Source organism: Bombus impatiens, unplaced genomic scaffold, assembly GCF_000188095.3.
Source record: "Bombus impatiens unplaced genomic scaffold, BIMP_2.2 scf_0102, whole genome shotgun sequence".
NCBI lineage: Eukaryota > Metazoa > Arthropoda > Insecta > Hymenoptera > Apidae > Bombus > Bombus impatiens.
In genome coordinates this window covers 5,049,270-5,071,002 of record NT_176521.1, presented here as the reverse complement: position 1 = coordinate 5,071,002, position 21,733 = coordinate 5,049,270, and the positions used below count along the sequence as shown (strand labels likewise).

Here is a 21,733-nt window from a genome sequence, read left to right as displayed (position 1 = left end):
ACCCTATACATGACGATAACGACACAACCAGCAAACACGGAACTCTATTAATTTCGTATATACTGCAGCAAATAACACAAAGTTATGAGCCACTACTCTGGGTGGAGTTAACATAATCATCCTTCGCAGAGGCACGTTACGTATGTAGAAGAGAAACAAACAGTAATTTTCGAAATATTTCAAATTCCAGTGACAGCTGGCCGATCGTACACGCATCTAGAATCTGGATCGCGGAATTCTCGCTATAGTGTATTGTTTGCGCACATTGTCGTGTACGTGTTACTTCGCGAGGAAAGGTGGATACAATCCCGCGTTCATCCCATTTGATGCCGGTGCGTCCGTGACGTGGAAGCTAATTAACAGCTCATCGACCAGCCGAACTTTATGCGTCTAAATGCAACGGATTAATTCGTGTACAGGCTACGTCGATCGTGTGCGAGACTTACAAACACTTGCTCTGTTCACACTCCAGAATAACGTTTCTTTCATCGTACCGTGGCGTGTTCCCTTTATTTCTGTTTTTCAAAAGGGACAGGTATTCGAAGTTTCCATTGTTATTCGCGTTATTGTCGTTTATAAACATCGGGATACTTTGGTCGAATTAGAAGAACGGTATATAAATTATTGCAAAGTGTATAAATCGGCAATGAATTTGTAATTGGAAAAGTTAAGTAACACCATCCTTTATTATCTCCCTGTTACCTGTTAGGAGACAGAGTCTAAGTTTTCGATAAAAATTTGTCGATATCGAAACTATTGTAATTAAAACTTCGTAGAAGAAACAAATCGTATAAGAATTCGTCTGAGCTCGTTTCAAAGCGCGAAGCCACAACTTTCACAATTCTCAACTCATTTTCTTCAAAGATGGTTTTTACATCATGTAACGGGTGGCAAAGTAAAGACGTCATTTCTTTTCAAAGTTTACAAACGTCCCTCCAGATATTGAGAAACTTTTTTATGATTGAAATTACCATGGACTCGAAGAGCGAAGTCTCCTCTCTAAACGAAGATACAGACTTAGAATAATCCAAGGTACAGCAGGTTGTACGGCCGATGTTCTGTGCTCTATGTTTCACGTTAATATTATACAAAGAATTAAAATCAAATTATACAAGGTGCTCGAATACTTTTGTGATCGACTGTGTATTATTCGTGTTGCAGAGAGTGTACGGGACAGCGAAAGCGGCAAAGTGTCGAAGAGGGCGAAACCAGTGGACCCAGACGCGGAGGACAGCCGCGACAACGAGGACTACTACTACGAGGACGTGGAAGAAAGAAATAATCCAACGAACGAGGCACCGGTTGTACCTCCTGGATTTCTCAGCCCCTCTGTTCGCGAGTATCTCGATCTCGGGAAATCGATACCCGGTACGTAAACAAGATCGTCTTGCGAAACATTTCCTGTTCGCGATCAAAGTTGCTGCTTCGTCTCTTCTTTGATCCTTCTCTTCTTTCTAAGAATTTTATTTCCTCCGTTTCTTCTCTCATCTGTTCGTCTCGTTCTTTCGTCTGACTCCAACTTTTTTCTCATCGCGAGTTTCATTTGTTTTCGCGTTCTTCAAGCTCTTCTCAGCACGTGTTAAAATTCTTTTACAATTGAGTCTGAACACGAGAAAGCACTGTGAGAGAATAGAAGGGGAGAACTACTGGGATGACTATTTGCAGAGGAATTAGTCTTATCGCGTATTTTATAGATGGAGGTGAAGGTTTCATTGGAAGCAGAATAGAGCGTAAAGCTTGAGATACGGTTTAAGCATTCACTTAGGCACGCGATTCAATTAATTCAATTATCAACCGGTCATTATTCGTTGACAATTACGAGGCAATAATATAACGTTACATATTTCGTGTATTTGTTTTAATATTATTATACAGGCTGTTCCAGTGTTTTCCCTATCAATTATCGGTATATTTTATAGGTCAAGATTAGAAAAGAGTATCATATAAATATATTTCACTGGAAAAATTGTTAAAGAATTGTTAAGAAAAAAAGAAACGATATACGAAATGCGCGTTGTTATGATACAAAGTATTGATAGATCAGGTATATTTCAAATCTATTAGTAGCCAGAAGGTACCAAATACCTCCACAACTCTAATTTCAACGAGTAATGATATTCTTGCATCGATAGAACCGCTGAACATTTTGAAACGGAGTTATAGTTGGATATCTAAATAAGAAGTGTGGCAATTTCCGTATGAAATACTGCTAATTCATACTCTAATGGTCTACCTTGTTATCTGTACAAATTAAATCTCTCTCTCTCTCTAACATTATGGAAAATGTTTCAAACAGCAATCACGTCAATTTCATTGCAAATTTTATTTTATGAAATGCTTCATTCCTTGAAATATCTATAAAATTCCGCTATGTTAATTGCACAGATCGCGATATAATACACCAAACTATTAATTTCAATAAACCAACATTCGACGATCGGAATAATTATTCCATACTCTCGCATGATTGATCCATGAATAATCATCTTATCCACATGCTATATTGTCACGATCCTTTATTCAAACAATAGGACGTTTAAATCAAAAAATTATCAAACGTCGAAAAGGCTACACACTGTCCATATTTTCTAAACAGGTTTCTTTTTCAAAATTTAATATCTGATGGGACGTTGAAGGAAGAATAAGCGAGGAAACGTTTCGGGCAATTGCAGAGGAACTATGGAAAGGAGAACTATGAAAATTGGTCGTTCACGAGAAACGTCGTATTTAAATTCGTTTCTTCCGGTCCCTTCTTCTTTTCTACGGAGGGGAATAGTAGAGAGCTTCGGATCTTCCGACAAGTTCCTCCAGGTTTAAGCGGCCGCTTTATGCGATTGTGGAGATGCGGAATGAAAGGCAAGAAATAAATACATAGACAGTTATTGCTCGCCGAGGTATGCCAGCGTATTGTCTCGCTGCTCTTCAACCGGAAAACGTTTTTATTCCGACCTCCGGAGCGTCTCGAGATCGCGTTTAAGGGCGTTTATTAGACCCCCGGTTAGGTTTGTCTTCTCGATTTTTTCCTCTCTTTTTTTCAACCATTTCCAAAGCTCGTAGCTTGCGTTTGAAGAATATCTTGATGATAAACGCAGTTGAAATTTTCTCAAATTCAACTATCGGAACGTTATCTCTTTTCCAAAGCTTTTACTTTGTAACGTCATTAAATTGATATATTTGGTATCATTATTGGTATCATGTTACTTTTAATGCTATACATTATCAAAATATAAACAACGAAATCAATTTTCATCGTTTTATTAAGGAAGCGTCAATGTAAAACACTTTCGTAAAAAAGGATACCACTTATTTAATAAACTGATCTTTTAACGCAAATAACTTTCGGATAACACGATGGTATTTTATATTACGCAATAATTTTCATAGAATAGTAAAAAATTCGCCATCTAAAATCGTCAAATATTTACAAGTTATTGGAAAGGTTGTCGAAAAATCGGTTTTTTACGATGCTCGTTTAACAAAGGCATAGTTTTTACTAAAAAAAAATTGCGCGCAACACGATCGATAAACATGAACGAAAGCAAGAAGTGCGCGACTGATAAGAAAACCAATAACGTTGTACGAACAACACGTCGTACTTTATGAATCATTATGAAATTCGGAAATATTAATAACAAAATCTTGGATCAACTTCAAGAACGAGGTAAAAACACCAAATCGATCAGATTATTAATACACAGGCGCTTGAGATCCAAGCCACGTTAGTCTGGTACCCTGGTGCAGCTTCTTTGAAGATTTTTCACTGACCTGACAGTATGCAGGGCTCGGCTCCCCTTCGACTTTTCTTCCAGCCCTTTGTGCGTACACACCCTCTCACTCCTCGATAATCGATCGGTCGTAAAATATCCTCCAGTCTGCACGTACCGGCGGAAAATTTCTATAGCGCGGTCTGTTGCTGCGAGGGTTCTCTCTGACATTCTCTACCCTATTCCAAACCGTATACACTGACACAAATACACGTGGCGACGTTGCTTCACAACCACGAAGAAGCAGGGAAGACCGTCGTGAAATGGATTTACGCGAACACGCGTGTAACAGCCGATTATAAAATGTACGCGTTAAATTAAATGATATTCAGTGGAAAAGACACGCCTTTCTTCTGGCGAGTAGCTGATACCAGCCTCCGCTAAAGTGTACCGCGAAGATAGCGGCAGAGAATGCGGTTAACACGCTACCAAGGGTATATTTTGCATGGTTGTTCGAACATGGGGCAGAGGGTAAGTCGATGCAGCCACGAGAAGAAATCCGTAGACGATTCATGGGTGAATAATGTGCAACGTTGTTGGCTTCTTCCAAAACGTGAAGTTTCGATTTTTGGTTAGACAGTTTAGGCGTTGGAACATTGAAAGGTTTAATGGAGTTGTTACATGTACATTCTTCAAATATTTTGCGAAAAATCGAAGTTTTCGTTAGGATGGTTATAGCCGTTCTTGCTGAGCATTATTTCTGAATGTCGTGCAATTGATAAATGCTTCAAATTGCAGGAGTTTTTGGTTTTGGATAGAACGATAGGTGAAAGTTGTTTGCTGGCACTGTTTAATGGTAAACTGTTTAAATTTCAGGCGAAAAACAGATGTTTTGGCTAGAACAGCCATCCTTGTGGTCATTTTATTAAAATTAATTACATCATAATTTCAGGGGTTAAGTTTCGATTTAGTTGAAAATTGTTTAACGACGTTGTTCAATGGTTGATCCTTTAAATTTTGAAAATAAAGTCACGATTTTGGATAGAATAATCGTTAAAAGTTATTTGACGCTGTTGGATAATAATGAAGCTTTTAAACGTCGTTTAATTGTTAATTATAATTACTTTTTTCTCCGATACGATTGGCCTCTCATTTCGAAATCAGCTTAAGGATTTTGACGATTTGCTTGACCGCGTGGCAAGTCTCGCGTTATGTCGATTATCGATCGCGAATTCTGTGACAATGAGGGTATTTCAGCGTGTTGCCAGTGCCACCGCAAATCACCACAGCGTTTACCGAAACACGTAACGCCCATCGTCACGCGGTGGATGTTATTGTAGAACGTTTTCCGTAATTCCTATGCCAAAGAAAACCGATTCTAACGGTGGCTGTAATCCCTTTGTTATTTTACAGTGTGCTTGTTACGACACGGCGAATTTTTTGGTTACGTATGAACGTTCTACTTTCGAGAATTGTTCTTTTCTTAGTTACATAGGCTAGAAAAGGCTTCAACAAATTAATACACAAGTTTTTATAATAAAAAACAACCAGGAATCCATACTAAAAAATCATCATATTGATACTATCAAAAAAAACCACTTTTCAACCTCGACGCAGCCAACACTCACCCTTAAACTCGTGCAATAAAAAGACCCACCGGCAAGAGAAAAAGCCATACAACCATAAACCACGAACCACAAATTTCTATTTTTTTTCTCTATTGTCTATAAAGAACAAGCAGGAATGTGTATTAAAAAGACATCGTATGGAAACTATGAAGAAACCATCGTTCAATCTCAACACACCCAAGACTCACCCTTAAACACAGGCAACAGAAAAATCCACCAGAACGGAAAAGATGTGAAAAACGTGAGCAAAATCAATATGGCACAGCGTAAAGTTATCTCATTGACTTAACGTTCCACTCAATCTCGCGAAGGGTCGGTTATACGATGGAACCGACCTACCTCCACGTTTATCCTTCTCCACTTACTTTCTCTCTCTCTCTTTCTCTCTCTAGCTCTCTCTTTTTCTCTCTGTCTCCCCATCGTACTCTGGGATAGGATAATGAAATAGCCGAGCCCGGAACGCGACCTCTGCACTAACCAAAGGCGGTAGATTCTGCAGGAGCATTCCGGGGGCTGTGGAATCACGAGAGAACAAGGGTGCAAAAGAGACGGATCCAAGCATTTCTATCCTTCTTTAACCTACCATCTCGTCTGATCGCCTTTCTCCTTTCCTTTCTCGGTTGAACCTCTAAACGCGGTTTACTACGTTTTCTCGTGCGTTTCACGACGTACACCCCCGTTCATAAGTATACTAAGTCCAGGGATCATAACGGTTATTGCACGTAATTAAAAAAAAAAACATATATATATATATATAATATAAGAATTAGCATTTGAATTGAAACAATTCTTTGGTAAAAAATTTTGTTTGGTCACTGATAAACATTATCGACGAAGAAAATTGTTTTTGATTACGAAGAGTCAAACCTTCTTTTTTGTTTTCTGTTACTGGTAACCGGTATTGTTTTTGGTTACTTATAGAAACGTTTTTAAAAATGAACGATGGCCGAAAGCAAGCAAATTCGTCGATAATGATTATCAATGACAAGAAAGCAACGTTGATTATACGTATGTGTAATTTTCGGCATAAAAATCGCAGTTCTCAAACGTGGGGACCACAATTTGATGAATTGTGCAAACGTAAAGTCTATACGACAATTTACCTTACCTATCCAATGGCAACATGCCTTTCTAAATAACGCTAAGTAAACCTAAGCTAAACAGTTGTCAATTCATACTACTCTACGACTTGCATCAAATTGATATACGTCAAACTCCAAAAATTTGATCTGCGCGTCTTGAAATTAGTATCTTTAGACTCTATTCCTAGCAAACTATTATACACCATAAAAAGGTCAGAAATTCCGTGTTCCACGAAACGAATTTTTATCCAAAATTTTCATCGATTAGTTGTTCAATCGACAATTTCCACTAATTACAGTGTCTTCTATATAAAACCAGGATGTGCTGTGATACTTCTGAACGGGAATGTACGAGCACGCGCGAGCGCGAGGAGACGAGAGGAGATGCGTCGAGATGAGAGAGGCTGAAAGAAAAAGAGATAAGTCGAAGGAGAAGACAGAAGGGTGGGAAAAAGAGGCGAAATGATACTAGTTGGAGGGGGGATAGGGGGTAGCGACAAACCTCGTACTGTTCGGCTGACTGACTTTATGACGATGGCTGCCACCGGAAGGATATAAAAGAGAGAAAGAGGGGAAGAACAGACAGAACCTCTGAGACTGATGCATTTCCCAGGCGTTTGTCCTTCATTTGCCAAACAGTAGGATAGATTTTCCTCCTTCAATGAGAAACAGAAACAATCGCGGATCGGTACGCGATTTTCTTTCTCCAGGCTTACGGCTGTTTTCTACGGTTCGCGTTCCCTTGGTTTAGCAAGAGAAAGAGGCAGAGAGATTCTCGCCTCGAGCAAGTATGGTCCCTTTTTGCTTGGCCGCGTTCTTCTTCTCTGACCTCGACGAGACGGCCTGGCGAGATTCCAAGAGCCGAAGGGACGCTGAAGACAAACGAAACGCTGCGACGGAACTGGGAATCGATTCGTGACGGTTCGTCGCGTGAATACGTCGTGAATTTGTAATTTTTAATTTGCACCGATTTGCCAAGCGGAGCAGGATGTGGTCTGTGTTTGAACTGATACGCTGTAAGTTTAACCGGAGAAGATGAAGATGTTCGAGAGAGACGTGGGGGTTGGGCTTCTATGAAAATATTAACCCTTTGGTTATTCAACAGCGGTTTCTTGCATGTTTCTTTTGTGGGAGAATCTAATTTTTGTATTTTAACTATCAGTTTCATTACGAATATTATTATATTGTATTAAATAAAATCATTGTAATTGTTGGAAATAAATAGAGGTGTTTTTAAAGAAGTATAACGCAACGTCTATTGTTTTAAGTATATAGAAGATTATTATAATTTGCCGAAGCATGAATTTCATTTTCCCTTGTAACAAAGTCTCACTTGCACGAAGGATAAAGATATTCTAAGCACATGAAACCTGGCATGAAATAAACAATGTGAATGTCACCAGTTCTGATCATGCCATACAAATTCAAGATAAGTCAACAGTGTGAATATCTAGCGCTATTGACTAGTAGGATAATGGAGCAGGTATTACTATTAATCCATCGATCAGCAGGTGATTAAATAGATAATACTGCCGCAGATATGCTCGATTGCTGATATATAATCGTATAAACAATGATTTCAGCGTTAATTCAACAACCATAGAATGCGAATCCTATGAAATTTTTACTTGCTCGACGTAACGTCGAAAAATAGTTTCACATGCGATTGAAATGTCAGATGAAAAGTGAAGATGTGTCGTGTCGCGTACAGACAGAATCTTATTATGCTATGTTGTGAAGATTTTGTTAAAATTTACGTTTGGAATTAGCAAGTGTTTCGCAATTTATTGACAAAAGTGTATATGTACTATACAGTACCAAACTTGCTTAATTTTTTACTTGTTTATGGCGTGTTGGAATGATAGCAACGCAACGAATATCTCTCTGTTAAAAATGTTGTCCTACAGCTAATAAAATATTAAATAGCAAGATTAAGAAGATCGCACGCCTGTCAATTACATTTTTAAGCGAGTGATCAATCGTAATAAATATCCAAAAGTCTAATATATCTTCTCTATTAATCTCCTCTTTCAACAGGAAATACATACAACGTCATTTTTCTACAGCAGAAGGAACTTGGGAATAAAATATTTTGATGCATCTTAAACGGCCGCGTAGAATATCGTGCCGTTTTACGTTACAAAGTAAAATTTGCTTTCATTATACGATAGAATACACAGAATTTGCTATTCAAATAGCGAAACTCCCCTCAAGATGGCGAATTCTCAGCAAATGGCGCACCCTTTTTAGACGAAAGCTGTGGCGATTTTTAAAAGGACAGCAACTCTTCGTTCCGTGCTACGATACTTTACACCGTTTTTGTATTTCACACTTTAGCCACGTATGAAAGATTCCTGACGATGAAGCAGCTGGTTACAATTCCACTGTTCCGTCAAGCCATCTTCGGAGGTGCCACTATCCCTTCCTCGAGAATAAGAATAGCTTTAAAAGCTGGATTTGTGAAAAGGAACGCGAAGGATCTCGAATCGTAATGTCTCGTTTCCGACTGGCTGTTTTGAAATATTGATGCGAATATCGCGAATATGTTTTGAACTTTCCTCTAGACTAGACTTTATCCTGCTTCAAGTTATACAAAATTTTCCAACGTGTCATACCTTCAACGAATTTAAGAAAACTGTGTGTTACAAGTAAACAATTTTTGTTGTAGAAATATTATTTTAGTAATAACAAGCTCTGTATCCAAATTCGTAGTGATAATTCCAGTTCCTCGTTGCAAAAACTACCCCTCGTTTCAAACTCGACGTACAATTGACGATCTAAAATACAAACTACCCCACAAACATCTCTTCTTCCTCAAAATTGCCTAACGTAACAAGGAGCCACTATATAATTAACAATTACACTTGCACTTTCATACTTCAAAAACTACCCCTTATTCCAAATCCGCTCACGATTGGATGCCCAGGATACGAACAACTTTTCAATCATCTTTTCCTCGCAACAAATGCCTTAAATCTACGAATAATTCCTCCGGAAATTCCTCGATACAACGCGTCAAATTCACAACATCGCGACACTGTTCCACGTTTAAAAAACCTCTGCCTTCCTCCGGCCCCTCGTCGAAAAAAAACATTCCATCCGCGGAAACTCCTCTCGCGTAACATTCGACTAGGAAACAATCCGCTACGTTGCGCGTCGAAGGAACGAAATAATTAGAACGATCGTCTCGCGTCGCGAACCGGTGCAAGGGATGAAAAGCCGGAGGACGAGAATACGTTTCCGCGTGAAGCCAGGCGAAGTTATAATTACCTGGACGAAGTGGGCGTGCTTGCGTCGGGAGAACGCTAGTATCATCAACGAAGAGACAGTCGAAGTTGAACAGAGAGTACCGAATCGAATACAGAAACGAAAGGGGGTAGCAAGAGCAGAGGGAAGGGGTGGATGGGTAGTGGAAAAGAGGACGAGAACAAAGGTGGTGATCGAGAAGGGAGGATCCGAGCTGGTAGAAAGAGAGAGGAGCACGTTTATTTCGTGCGGGTACACGAAATCTCTTCCGGTGACAAAACAGGTCGGACAAGCGATGGAAGGTGCGAATTTCGTATGGATGTCACTGCGATGCGGACGAGTTTCCAACCATGTTGGAAAGTGCACGTTCTGTCTCTATAGTCACGTATCCACGTCTCTTTCTACTTCTACATCTGTGTATAATCTGTCTCCGTCTGAATACAAGTATTTCCCTGTCTGATGTTTCGTTTGTATCGTGTCTGTCAGCTTGCTCTCTATCCGCCTCTGTTTGGGGCAACAACGAGCGTATTCTTGGGGCTGAGCGAGAGATCGGCGAGATGTGCCACCTGAAACTATGCTGCTCGTCGAATGAGATTCGAATAGCTACGGGGTGGTAGAAATAGAGGGTGGGAGAGAATGGAGGGGACGGAGAACGGCTATGGCTTCCTAGTAGTGACGCAAAGTTGTTTAGACGGACAACAGAGAGGAAGAAAGGCTCGCACGAGTGGTTATAATTCGCTAAGAAGCTTTGCCATCGCGCACCTGGCCATCGCAATTCGGTTTCACGTTCTATAACCGTGTTGCGTGCAGTTTTCATGTGTACAGTTATGGTTTGTTATTATCGGTCTTTTTACAGACAACGCATAGCTGCTTCGAACGATGCTGATACGCGACTCGTTTTTCAAATAGTCGTTTCTTCTTTGTTTTTCTTTAAAATCATCGTTATCGTAAGGTACGACATCAATAACGTTGTTTTTTTAAGGCCATTTTCGATGCAATCGTATTTTTACATTATAACTCGTATTTGAAATTATTGCAATATTCTTCGAGTCTCGTAAACGAGACAAAGACACGCATATCGATCAGCAAACGATTAGTAAAATTTCTCTGATGAAGTCACCATCTGGTAGTCTAACGAGATATAAAACGAAGAAAAAACAAGAGTCTCCACTATATCTCGAATTTCTCGAAAAATATCGTTGCGATCGAGCAAATCGTTAAATGCTTCCGCGCTGATAGCATTATAAGCATTCCAGGGCTGATTCAATAAATTGTTAACAGGCGACGAGTGTACACGGCCATTAACTTGGCCTGAAGATGGGGGTAGAAGAGGAACATGTCGACAGACGATTTAGAGGCATCGTCAGCGAGACGGAATGAGAGCCTCAAAGTCTCGCGTTGTCGCAACATCTGGTCCCGAGAACGATTGATGTCCCATTATGTTCGTCGAATCGATGAAATCCCGTACGTATTATTCGTTAATGAATGCCTCTGGTAACGTTAGAAACGTTATTGGCAGTCGTATTACACTATTTCCATAAAATATGATCCTCGTCGCACGATAAGATGACGCAAAGAAAACAGAGTTTTCCCTTCGTAGGATATGTTCGAACGCGATACAAAGCAAAAAGCCAATGCATATAAAAAGAGAAACTGACAGAAGCAAACGGAGGGAAACGTATAGAGTCTTACGAAAGTATTCCAACACTTGTAGACACCTTTTATGAATACGAAACATTTTTTCATTCACTCGACTGTCATCACTATGCATATTGGTAAAGCATCAAGCAAATCTGCAAATACACGTACATATCGAAATCTTCTAAAAAGAACGAATTTGAGAAAAAATTCTTTCCGTTGTTATATATGCAATACTTTATACTGAGAAGCTTTTTTATGCAATCGTAAATAAGGAAAGTAATTGTGTGATCTCGTTTAACTGAGATACCCTGTATATAGAGTAAGTACATATTTCACAGAGATTACAAAAGTATTTAAACACACAGTTATTTGTTATATTAATAAGCCTTGATATTCGATTGAGACACATTTAATACAAAATACTTATTATATGTTTTAGATAGATAGGTATTCATGCTGTATACTAAATTTTTACTGAACATACGTTTCCAATAAATATCTTGTAACGTGTATATACATTTTTAGACTGCCTTTAAACACCAATGTACTGCTAATATAATTTCAAAATGTTCCATATAACACGAGCTACACGAGCATACATACAAATTTTCTGTGATAAAAATTCGCGCACTTTCGCGAGCAAGTGTAGGTAAAAAGAGGGCGATGATAATAAAGTAAAGTGGTATGAGAAGAAAAAGAGGCTCGCGTATATTTCCATGCGAGTTCACAATTGTCCGAGAAGATCCAGACAGACTAAAGAGGCAAAAGGTGTCTATTATCGACGAGACTCCCTCGTTAGGAGGAATTTGTTCGACGAGGAAAGGAAACGGACGCTGGACAAAGCGACAGTGGAAGAGGGAGGGAGGAAGAGAGAGAGAAGCAGCCGCGCCAGGAAAACGCGCGCGCTTTGATTCGCGTGCACCACGAGTTTTGCTTATTTATTCCAGCCCAGCAATTCGAGACTGAAGATTCTTAGAGCAATTTCCTTCTTTATGCGGGTCACTCGTTGTGTTCATGAAATATTTGCCGATGCTTCCTTCCGTTTCCATCCCTCCTCTGCCGCCTTCCACCCCACACCTTAGCTACCATCCCGTGCTTCTTGCGTTCTAGTTGCTCCGTGGAACGACGTCTTTATAATTCGCCGCGCATTCTTCAGATTTTAATTATCATCGTTAAGCATCGCTAAATTCGTAAGGGGTCTATATATTTCTTTCTGGATCTGTTTGTGATATTTCGCAGGGGTTTCGGAATTTTCACTTGGATATATAGCTAAGAAATGCTAACTGACGACGACGATATGGTTACTTGTGGAAATGAACGGAACTGTCCAAGTTTCAGAAGCATTCAATAGCAGAGAAATAGCTTTACATGGAAATATTTTTTCAAAGTTTATGGTATTGTAGTATCGTGGACGAGGGACCTGGGGGTGTCGTGCGGATTGTGAACAAGCGGTTGCTGAGCATGTGCGTAGTGAGGCTAAGACAAAAGACAAGGGGTTGCTAGGAGACAATAAACGAATTAACAGCAGTATGAGTTGAGAAATCAGAGAGTTGTCGAGATAGCGTTGTTAGCGTTGTTAAGAGAGAGTTGAATTTGCGTTGACAAGAATTGTTAATTAATTATCTAGTTGTCTTGATTATAATACCTTGTTACGATTAGTCCATGTTAAATAACCATTGTTTTCTGCTTAATTAACGTCTGCTTAATTCATTTATTATTAATAAACTAATTATAATAGTTTACGATACTACAGTATTTATAAATATTACATATCACTATCCGATAGTAAAATACAAAGTGTTATTTGCAACGGTGTAAATAAGTAGCACCTTCGATAATCGCGTTCTTTATAGAAAAAAAAGGACAATTCTTTGGAACTGTGAGCTGGACTCGAGGAAAGCGTGGAGAACTCTATGAATGCAAATCGCAGTTTCCCTTGAGAATACAAATTGTAGGGAGGAAAAAGGATCAGCCGGCCGCTTTACTGGATTAAGGTTTGATCCAGAGACAATTCGCTCTTCAGATGCTTGTCCCAATCTACTGCGTTATCCAGATCAAGCTTTTTTCCTCTCTTTGTTCACCGTGCTAATAGCTATCTCCATTATTATTATATAAATAACGCGTGGAATATACGGACCATGATATAACAAGGTTGCGATCAAATACGTATCGCGTGACAGAATAATCGAATTGCCACGAATATGAGCAAATAAAGGCCCGAAAGCACAATCGAAATCGTAAATTCGTAGAAATTCGACATAGAAATTTGTTACTACATAAGCAACTAAATATTCTATTCTATTGATCGTTGAAGAATAAACAATGGAATTTTTATTATTCGATTTGAAATTCAAGTTTCTTAAAATTCCAGGCTCTAATGTAAAAGACTAAATACTTTAAGGAAACAAGCGAAAATCCCAGTTGTCGAAGCCTGAATACCTCTATTAATTAACTTTATGAATTTACTACTATCATTACGAGGTATACTATCATCTTCAAAGCGCTAACCTTGCACGTTAATATACTACTATCAAGGGAGCTTAAAGTTATTATAACACAAGCCGAGAATCTTCATAATACTCTGAAAAATCTTCTCCTTATTAAATCCTAACAAAGAGGCAATTACTTCTCAAATCCTCCACCCTGGATTCTCCATCAGTTTAGTATACTCTCGAAATGTTAATTATCTAAAATTATACAACGTCACTTCCAAACTTTCCAACAATTTCGTTTCTTCTTTCGCCCCTAAATTCACCGCAATTCCGCGATATCTGTAACAATACCTTCTCCACCCCAGGATCCTAGCAAACAGAATCATCTTCGAGGATGGTCAAACAGATCCACGATAATCCGATGGATTAAACGGTGGGGGATCTCTACTCGCCATGGTGTAAACAGGTCGGGGGAAGCATGTTGCATGCATCGTTAAGCAGTAGACACGTCGGCAGATCGGGGATTTGGCTGCCGTCGACGTGCATACGTCGATACCTGGCGAGGTGACTGCTTTGTGCAGGTAATACAGGTGGCTGCTTTGTACAGGTAATACACGTGTCAGCTGGGCCGAACACGCGCGGTGCATCTCGACCTCGCGGCATTTCCACCAATTAATCGAGGATACAATCGAAAGCGCAGGCCTCTCGCAGAGAGAGCTTTGCTCGATCCGCTCGCCGTCTCGTGATTTCCGCGATCGGTTCGAGGGGAAAGATCTCTTCTCTCTGTTTCCTCCTTCTATTCGCTAGCTATCGTCCCTCGGAATCGTTCTGTATCTTGTTATGTCGGTTAATGAGATTTTCGGATAAAACACGGTAGGCGTTCGTCGTTTACCGCCTTCGCAGGATAATCACCTTGAACCGAAGAATAATGTTTGGACGGGTGGATTTTAGGAACCGTCCTTGAAGATGAAGATGATTGTTACTGCAGTTTTGCAGTGTGCGACTTTTAAAATAGTAAAGGAGGAAGAGTTGTGTTTAAGATTTCGTTTCGAAGTTTCGTGAACTTTGCAGTTCGTTGGTTCGAGCTTGAAACAGTTTCAAGTCTGTCCTGACTGAAACCCGAAGAAACCCGAAGATCGCATGATCTGATTGTATTGTCACATCAAATTGAAACTGAATTATGTCATATGTTTAATTATATCCATGTTATATATACAGGCGAATGAAGTCCAGAAATTTTTCCTAAAAAAGCAAAAATCAATTCAAATCAAATTAAGACGCGACAAGATCTCGAACGTCTCAACAAATCATCCTAAAAGATAGCATCTTACAACCATCCTCTCACCAGTTCTCTTGCACTTCCTTTCTTGTCGTTCCCAATAACAAAATGAACCATCTATTCTTCTCTCTATTGAACAAGAAAAATATCAACGACCCATCGAAGAAGCATCAACTAACCAAACTCTCTGGTAAACTTACAGGTCGAGCAGGCACGGATTATCCAGTGCTTGGCAAAGTTCCCTACACGAATTTCTACTGCGACGACCAGCCATACCCAGGCTTCTTCGCGGACGTGGAAACAAGATGCCAAGCGTGGCATTACTGCGACATAGACGGCCGCCAGGCGACCTTTCTTTGCCCAAATGGTACACAATTCAGTCAAGCAGTGTTCGTCTGCGATTGGTGGTTCAACGTCAGATGTGAACTCAGTCCCAAGTTGTACGCCATCAACAGCCGTCTTTATGGCAGACCCACGGAGAGTCCAACGAGACCACATAGACTCATCACTAAGGAGCTTCTTGAAAATATCTTCGTTAGGCGGAAATGAAGCTAAAAAGCGGAGGCTGCGTTTTCGTCTATTGCCGACGTGACTGATCGGTCGCATCACTAATTCGTCTGGCAAAAAGGAAGGAAGAGGCTGCTCCAAGGATTTGTTTCATTGACGGAGAACCTGTCTGGATAGACTTGTATTTTCTTGGTAGATAAGACGATTGTGTCGACCGTTTTGCGAATAGTTTGAACTGGGGAGCAGTGGATACACAGAAATGCCTTGTTAGCTGATTGGGGTTCGAGATCATATCTGACCAGTTAACCAGGATAATAGTGTTACAGGAAATCCTAAGAACGATAGGATTTCTTTAGAATTTCTTTAGAAGATGCACGAACTTGTACGTGTGCCTCTGTTATCCCAAATATAGTCGAACGTAACTTGGAAACGCGCCATTCTTACAATGAGTATATGCAATTGTTTCTTTCTATCCAGTATAAATTCAGAAAACTATCACGTCGAAGTTAATTAGTTGTATGTAGTTCTATGTATTCATAGAGCTAAAATAAAATGTATGAATAAGTGCACATTCTTTCACACTTTCATACAGATAGAGCACACGAATTTTCGTTATTGACGATCCTTCGTCACATGTACAAGTCGGGTCATGTAGCATCACTCTCCCAATTATAACAAGGCAGTCCTGTATTTCTTTTTGATCTACCTATGTAACATTGTATGAGTGAATGACGGTGAATGTTAGCGTAGAATATCGATATAGCATTCGCGGATGTAATTAATATAGAGACGAATAGTCGAAATAAGATTAAAAAGGATACGATAGAATTTGTTCGAAGTGCCACTAGGTTGGTTTATAGGATAAGCTGTTCGATGAAGAATGAGGCGGAGTTTGTTTAAAAACTAGAGTAAACGATGGACAGTTTAAGTGCCACGAATTCGACAGGACATACCGCGGTGTCTGATTTCGAATTTCGTCCTGTTTCGTAGGATGATAGCACGCAGATTCACGTTTTAATATGTGAATTATTAAGCGAGATCATTTGATAATTTTCAAGTTATAAATTAAATCCGTGATATGTGTTATTAATGATAATATAGTAACATATGTAATATTCAACGAATTATAACGGAATTATTTCGTATCATTTAGTTGGAACGAAATTTCAAGCTCCTAGTACACCTGGACGTAAAGTCGTATTATCTGAATAAAAATCATAATTACTTAGAATTATGGTTACATCGATTGTTCAGATAAATGAAGTTTTATCGGCAAAGATATCTGAAATAATAAACGAAAAAAGAAAACTAATAAAAGACATTTCATATGTTACACAAAAAGTCGATAAAATTACTTCACTGTAGTAATTGAGCTACTCAATAGTCAAGTAATTGCTACCTGTAGTAACTAAGATTTGCAAGCTACCATCCTAGAAGAGTATACGAGATTTTAAACAAGGACACTCTGGATAAGAGCATATTACAAGTTGTGAAACACGCAAATCAGTCGATCAGTAAAATCGTTCGCTTCGGAAATCTGTTTGGTTGCTTCGATCTAATGGATTATCTTCAACAATAGGAACGATCTTTGAGTGATGTGCACGCAAACTCTATGTCATTGGTACAAGAAACGACATCCATTTAAAAAACGCCGAGGTCATAAAACCAGACGTACGCGCTCAGACAATTGCGGTTCCTGTTCCTCAAACTCAAGAAATCCATCGTCGAACACTCCACCTTTCCAAAACTCGAATATCTTCGCATGCAAACGCAATCACACTTTTAACTACCCGTACCATTCCATTCCTTCTGTACAAATTCACTGAAACAATCTGAAGACAGACAAACCGTAACTCCAATCGCAACATTCTTATTGAATTAAATTCCATCGGAGACGATGTACTCGAGCCGAGATAAAATCAAAACGTACTTCACTCGTAAATATAAACGACGAAAGACGAAAAGAATGAAAGAAAGAAAGGCTCGATGAGCACCGCTGCGTCAGTAAAAGCGAAGAGTCTTGAAGAAGGACTATCGCTCGCGATCTTTCTTCCCTTCCACTAACTCGACGCGGAAGAAGACGGCGCTTCAATCCTCGGTGCGGTTCTTAATCGTTGATGAGATCGCATTTGGGACGAGGTACATCCCTCCTTCGTTCTCTCTACGTCATGAAAATAAAGAGCGATGCCAGTGCACTGGTCGATCTTTACGGCGGAGGTAGTCGAGTTTTCCCCGGTCAGGTAATAATACGCGAGACGAGCTCACCTGTACGGGGATTCAACGAACAGCGCTGTTCGATCCATCTTGGATCGAGACTCCCCGCGATACTTCGCATCGTAAACAGAGAACTTCGTTATACACGTGTGCTTAAGCCGTGGATACGCTCTGAGCTGTTCTTCGATTGGCAACGGATGACTAGACTTTCACGATTTGGGATTTTTAACTTGACAACTTGGTAGAGACGAGTTAAATAGTCGGTGAAATTGTTGATCTTCATGGATGCACTAGCGGCTCGATTTAGGAATTTCTTATTATTTTACGTGTTTCATCGTTTCTGTTGACGTTAGAGAACGAACAACTCTGACGGAGGAAAAAGTTTACAGTGGTCCGTGTAAATTTATAATACGAAACAGATGGTCGTAATTTTGGGAACATTATCACTCTGGATGTATAGTAATTGTTTTTCTATATTTCTCGAGTTTATATTCGTTTCTCTTCGTTTGTAGTTTAAAATGAACGTATTAATGAAATTTTTGCGTTACTCCTAATTAATTCCCAACAAATGGCTATCCGTTCCAAACGATATTGGCTAGCGTATAATAAAATCATATGAAATAAAATTGCCGCAAGTATGTGGAAATTGTTTTTCATATTTTTTTCCATTACACTCTCTTCGCTTTATTTGCAGTGTAAAATAAACGTATCGATGAAATTTTTATATTATTTCTAACTAGTCCTCGACAAATGGCTATCCGTTCCAAACGATATTCGCTGGCGTATAATAAAATCATAATCACGTATTGTACAATTTCAACATATAGACACGAAAGTTTCCATCTGTTAATCACCAGCGACCGTAATGGCGGTGAATCTGTTAAATCCCACAAAGAACGTCAGGCTATATCGAACTGTTTCCCCAGAGTTGTGAACTCCGTCGAATCCATGGTGATTATTCGCTTAAACAACGAACCACGCGCGCGCATCCATTCGATCAGCTTATGTCTTACAATCGCGCGCGGCTACTGCGTAATTGCATCGCGTTCGCCCCAAGGCCTGACGCTTCGCTTAGCAACGAACCAATTGACGATCGGTCATACGTGCAACAATTGCGATTACACGTGGAACGATCGCGATTATACGCGCGATAATGGACCCGGGAAATTGTTGTGCCACGGCAAACAACTCGACGCGGCTCTGCGTTATCGTGAAAACGCTACCGAACAAGCAAACACAGGGCTGCGATATGGTCAAAGGGGATGGTTTTCACAGTGGTATTTTTTGATCCTCTTGTTTTTCCACTCTTCCTCGATTGATTCATAGTCACTTTTCCAGGGAATTGACTTTGCTTTGGAAAAGTTATGCTTCCTTCTCTATGAACTTTTTGATTTATAATGATTATTGAGTAACGCAGGTTATTGAAAAATTGAAAAGGGTAGTATTTTTACGAAGGTTTGTTTCTTGATCCTCTTTCGCTCGATCTCTGGCGATTTTTTAGTCAATGAATTTGCAGGAAAAATTATAGTTCCAAAAGTGTTAACTCCTTTACGAAAGAATCGTCGAGTTGTACAAGCCTCGATAAATGATCGAAGAGAGTAAGTTTCATGGAGCTCTCCTGATCGTCTACGTTCGTCGAATTTGCAAGAATGATAGTTCTTCTTGTATTAGAGAATTGTTAAAGCGTCCAATATTATAGACCCCAGAAACTAATACAAGAAGAACTGTAAATTCATCTGTAAATGTTCTAACATTACAAACGAAAATTACGAATAAACGTGTACGTATAGTAAATTTTCCTAATAAATAATTCCTCGATATATTCCACACGATATCGTCTGATTTCTAAAAGGTTCGATATCAATACAAAATATTAAAAAATTACAAAATTAACGAACTTCCAAAAATTAGAGTTAATTACTTTGGCTTCTGAATGCCTCGTTCTTCTACGATGAATTAACCGAGTTAATCGAAGTTGGAAAAGAAAAAGAAAAAAAAAGGAAGAAGGAAGACAATAAGATATATCGTTACGAGACAAACAGTTAATTTACCATGATTGTCCGTCAATCGTCGATCATAACGTTTCATCGTCGATGCACTTAAATCACAATAGGCTACTGATAGACGGCGGAACGAATGAGAAAAGAGGAGAGAAAAGGAACAAAGGCGAAGCAACATTGTTCGCGCGGCGGTATGGCCAAAAGTCAACGCTTTCAAGAATCGATATCCGCTAATAGAATTGTGCACGCACCGCGAGCCGAACGAAATACGACAACAGCAAGTTTGCTGGCAATTAATAATAACGTGTCGTTCGTTTGTGTCCACGGTTTGTCTCCTGAAAACCATCGTCGCGCATTTCTCGTTTCATCGACTCCGTCGTTTCGACTCCGATCGATCGTACTTGTGTCTGGCTCATTGTAATAGTGAGACGATATTAACGATCATGCTGATCTCTCTTTTTAGAGAGACGATGATCACGACAAAATGGTTTATTTATGAAAAGTTCGAATTTATTTGCGAAGAAAAAAAGGACAGTTTGTAGCTGTATGTACGGTGATAAGCAGATATGCATAGGGGAAATTCTCGTGCAAATTTCAGCTGATATGGATTTACATTTATTGTACGAAATAAAGATTTTGAAAAAAAGTTGGTTACATTGTTACAACGAAAAGGGAAGAAAACAGCAACGAGCAGGCTATAGAGTTTTATGCAAATTCGTATTTTCATAAACCTGAATGATTAGACAAATTATCTGAATGCGAGTGAAAATTTATTTCAGCCACTGAATATTATGTTATGTACTGTACTTTCTATATTTTGTATATTTTTGCATTATGTACATTTTTGTAGTCCTAAATTTCCTATAGTGAGATGCATAAAAATCCACAGTCTGTTAATGAGTTTATAAAAATTCAATTTCGATTAAACATCGACGAATAATCGACTAGAAACGATCGAGCAGGTACATTTATCTACTTAACCTTCTTTTCCTACCACTAACCGAATCAAACCTAACGCAGCGAACCACGAATCGGACAAAAATTATTATCAGTCTGAATATTTTTTATAAAAAAGCAACACAGAAATGAGTATGTAGATATAAAATTGGAGGGCAGAGATTGCCATATAACACATTATTATCAGGTTATTACTTAAATCGAATTTATTTTTCGATAAAATCGGGGCATTATTGAAATGGCTGCTAAAGCTGCAAGTACGTATTAATGTATAGTTTTTTTTTTTATTTTTAGATAGATCTTCCGTGATTTTTATAATTAAAAAAATGGAGAGGAGAAAAACATATTCTTTTTCTTTTTTGCGTGCACCATCCAATGAAAAAATATTTTCTGTGTACATAATATAAATACGATTTAGTCGAACTGATAAGTAGCCATGCGACAAGGACTGTGTATACCGTGCTATATAGTTAAGCGAACGAATCATCGCGGCTGTAACGAAATAATCTGACAGGAAATGTAAACGTAATTAAGAATTCTGGAAATAAACTGTATGCGTGAGCATGATTAGCGTATTATATTTTCCAGGAGTCCTAATCGAATGTCGAGATGGAAGAATCGAGTTTGCATTATGATTTTTCGCAAACGAGATCGTGTTTTAGCGAAATTAATTATCTGCCGAACAATTTTTTAACAGATATATTGTATGTCCTTTGCTTTTCTTGTTTTGATACTATGAAGATTATGTCTCTTTTGCTCTAACTTTGAGGATACTGGTAATGTTCTCACGAGAAAACTCCTTTGGCCAGATTGTATTTTAAATTATTTTTTGCATTTTGTATTTTAAATCTTATTTTGGTCAAACAACCAGAAATAACAACACCAGCAACGATAATTAATAGCCTTTTTCGTAGACCAAATTATACTTCGTAGTTCAATAAAATTAGCCACGTGACACTAAATAATTCATTTTAATTCTAACGTATACACGTGTATTTAGGGTGCAAGTACTCCTAAGCATAAATGCTACGAGTGTTAGGAAA

General features: G+C 39.0%; 2 protein-coding genes across 5 annotated transcripts in view; one reads left to right on the top strand and one right to left on the bottom strand.

The window, feature by feature from the left end:
- Positions 1–21,254, top strand: part of LOC100742537 — a 118,602-nt gene extending 97,348 nt beyond the window's left edge. The window contains exons 2-3 of the mRNA XM_003486202.4: positions 1,162–1,368; positions 15,215–21,254. Coding sequence (XP_003486250.1) covers positions 1,162–1,368; positions 15,215–15,561 — 554 coding nt within the window. The 3' untranslated portion in view covers positions 15,562–21,254. The remainder of the gene's footprint in view (positions 1–1,161; positions 1,369–15,214) is intronic.
- LOC100747795 (RING finger protein 17) overlaps positions 1–21,733 on the bottom strand; it is a 310,925-nt gene that overhangs the window by 109,699 nt on the left and 179,493 nt on the right. Inside the window, exon 1 of one of the 4 annotated variants that reach the window (XM_033318611.1) lies at positions 3,766–4,501. The exons of the other annotated variants lie outside the window; for them this stretch is intronic. The gene's annotated coding sequence lies outside the window, so the exon portion shown is untranslated. Of the gene's footprint in view, positions 1–3,765; positions 4,502–21,733 lie in introns of those variants that run through there. 4 annotated transcript variants of the gene reach the window in all.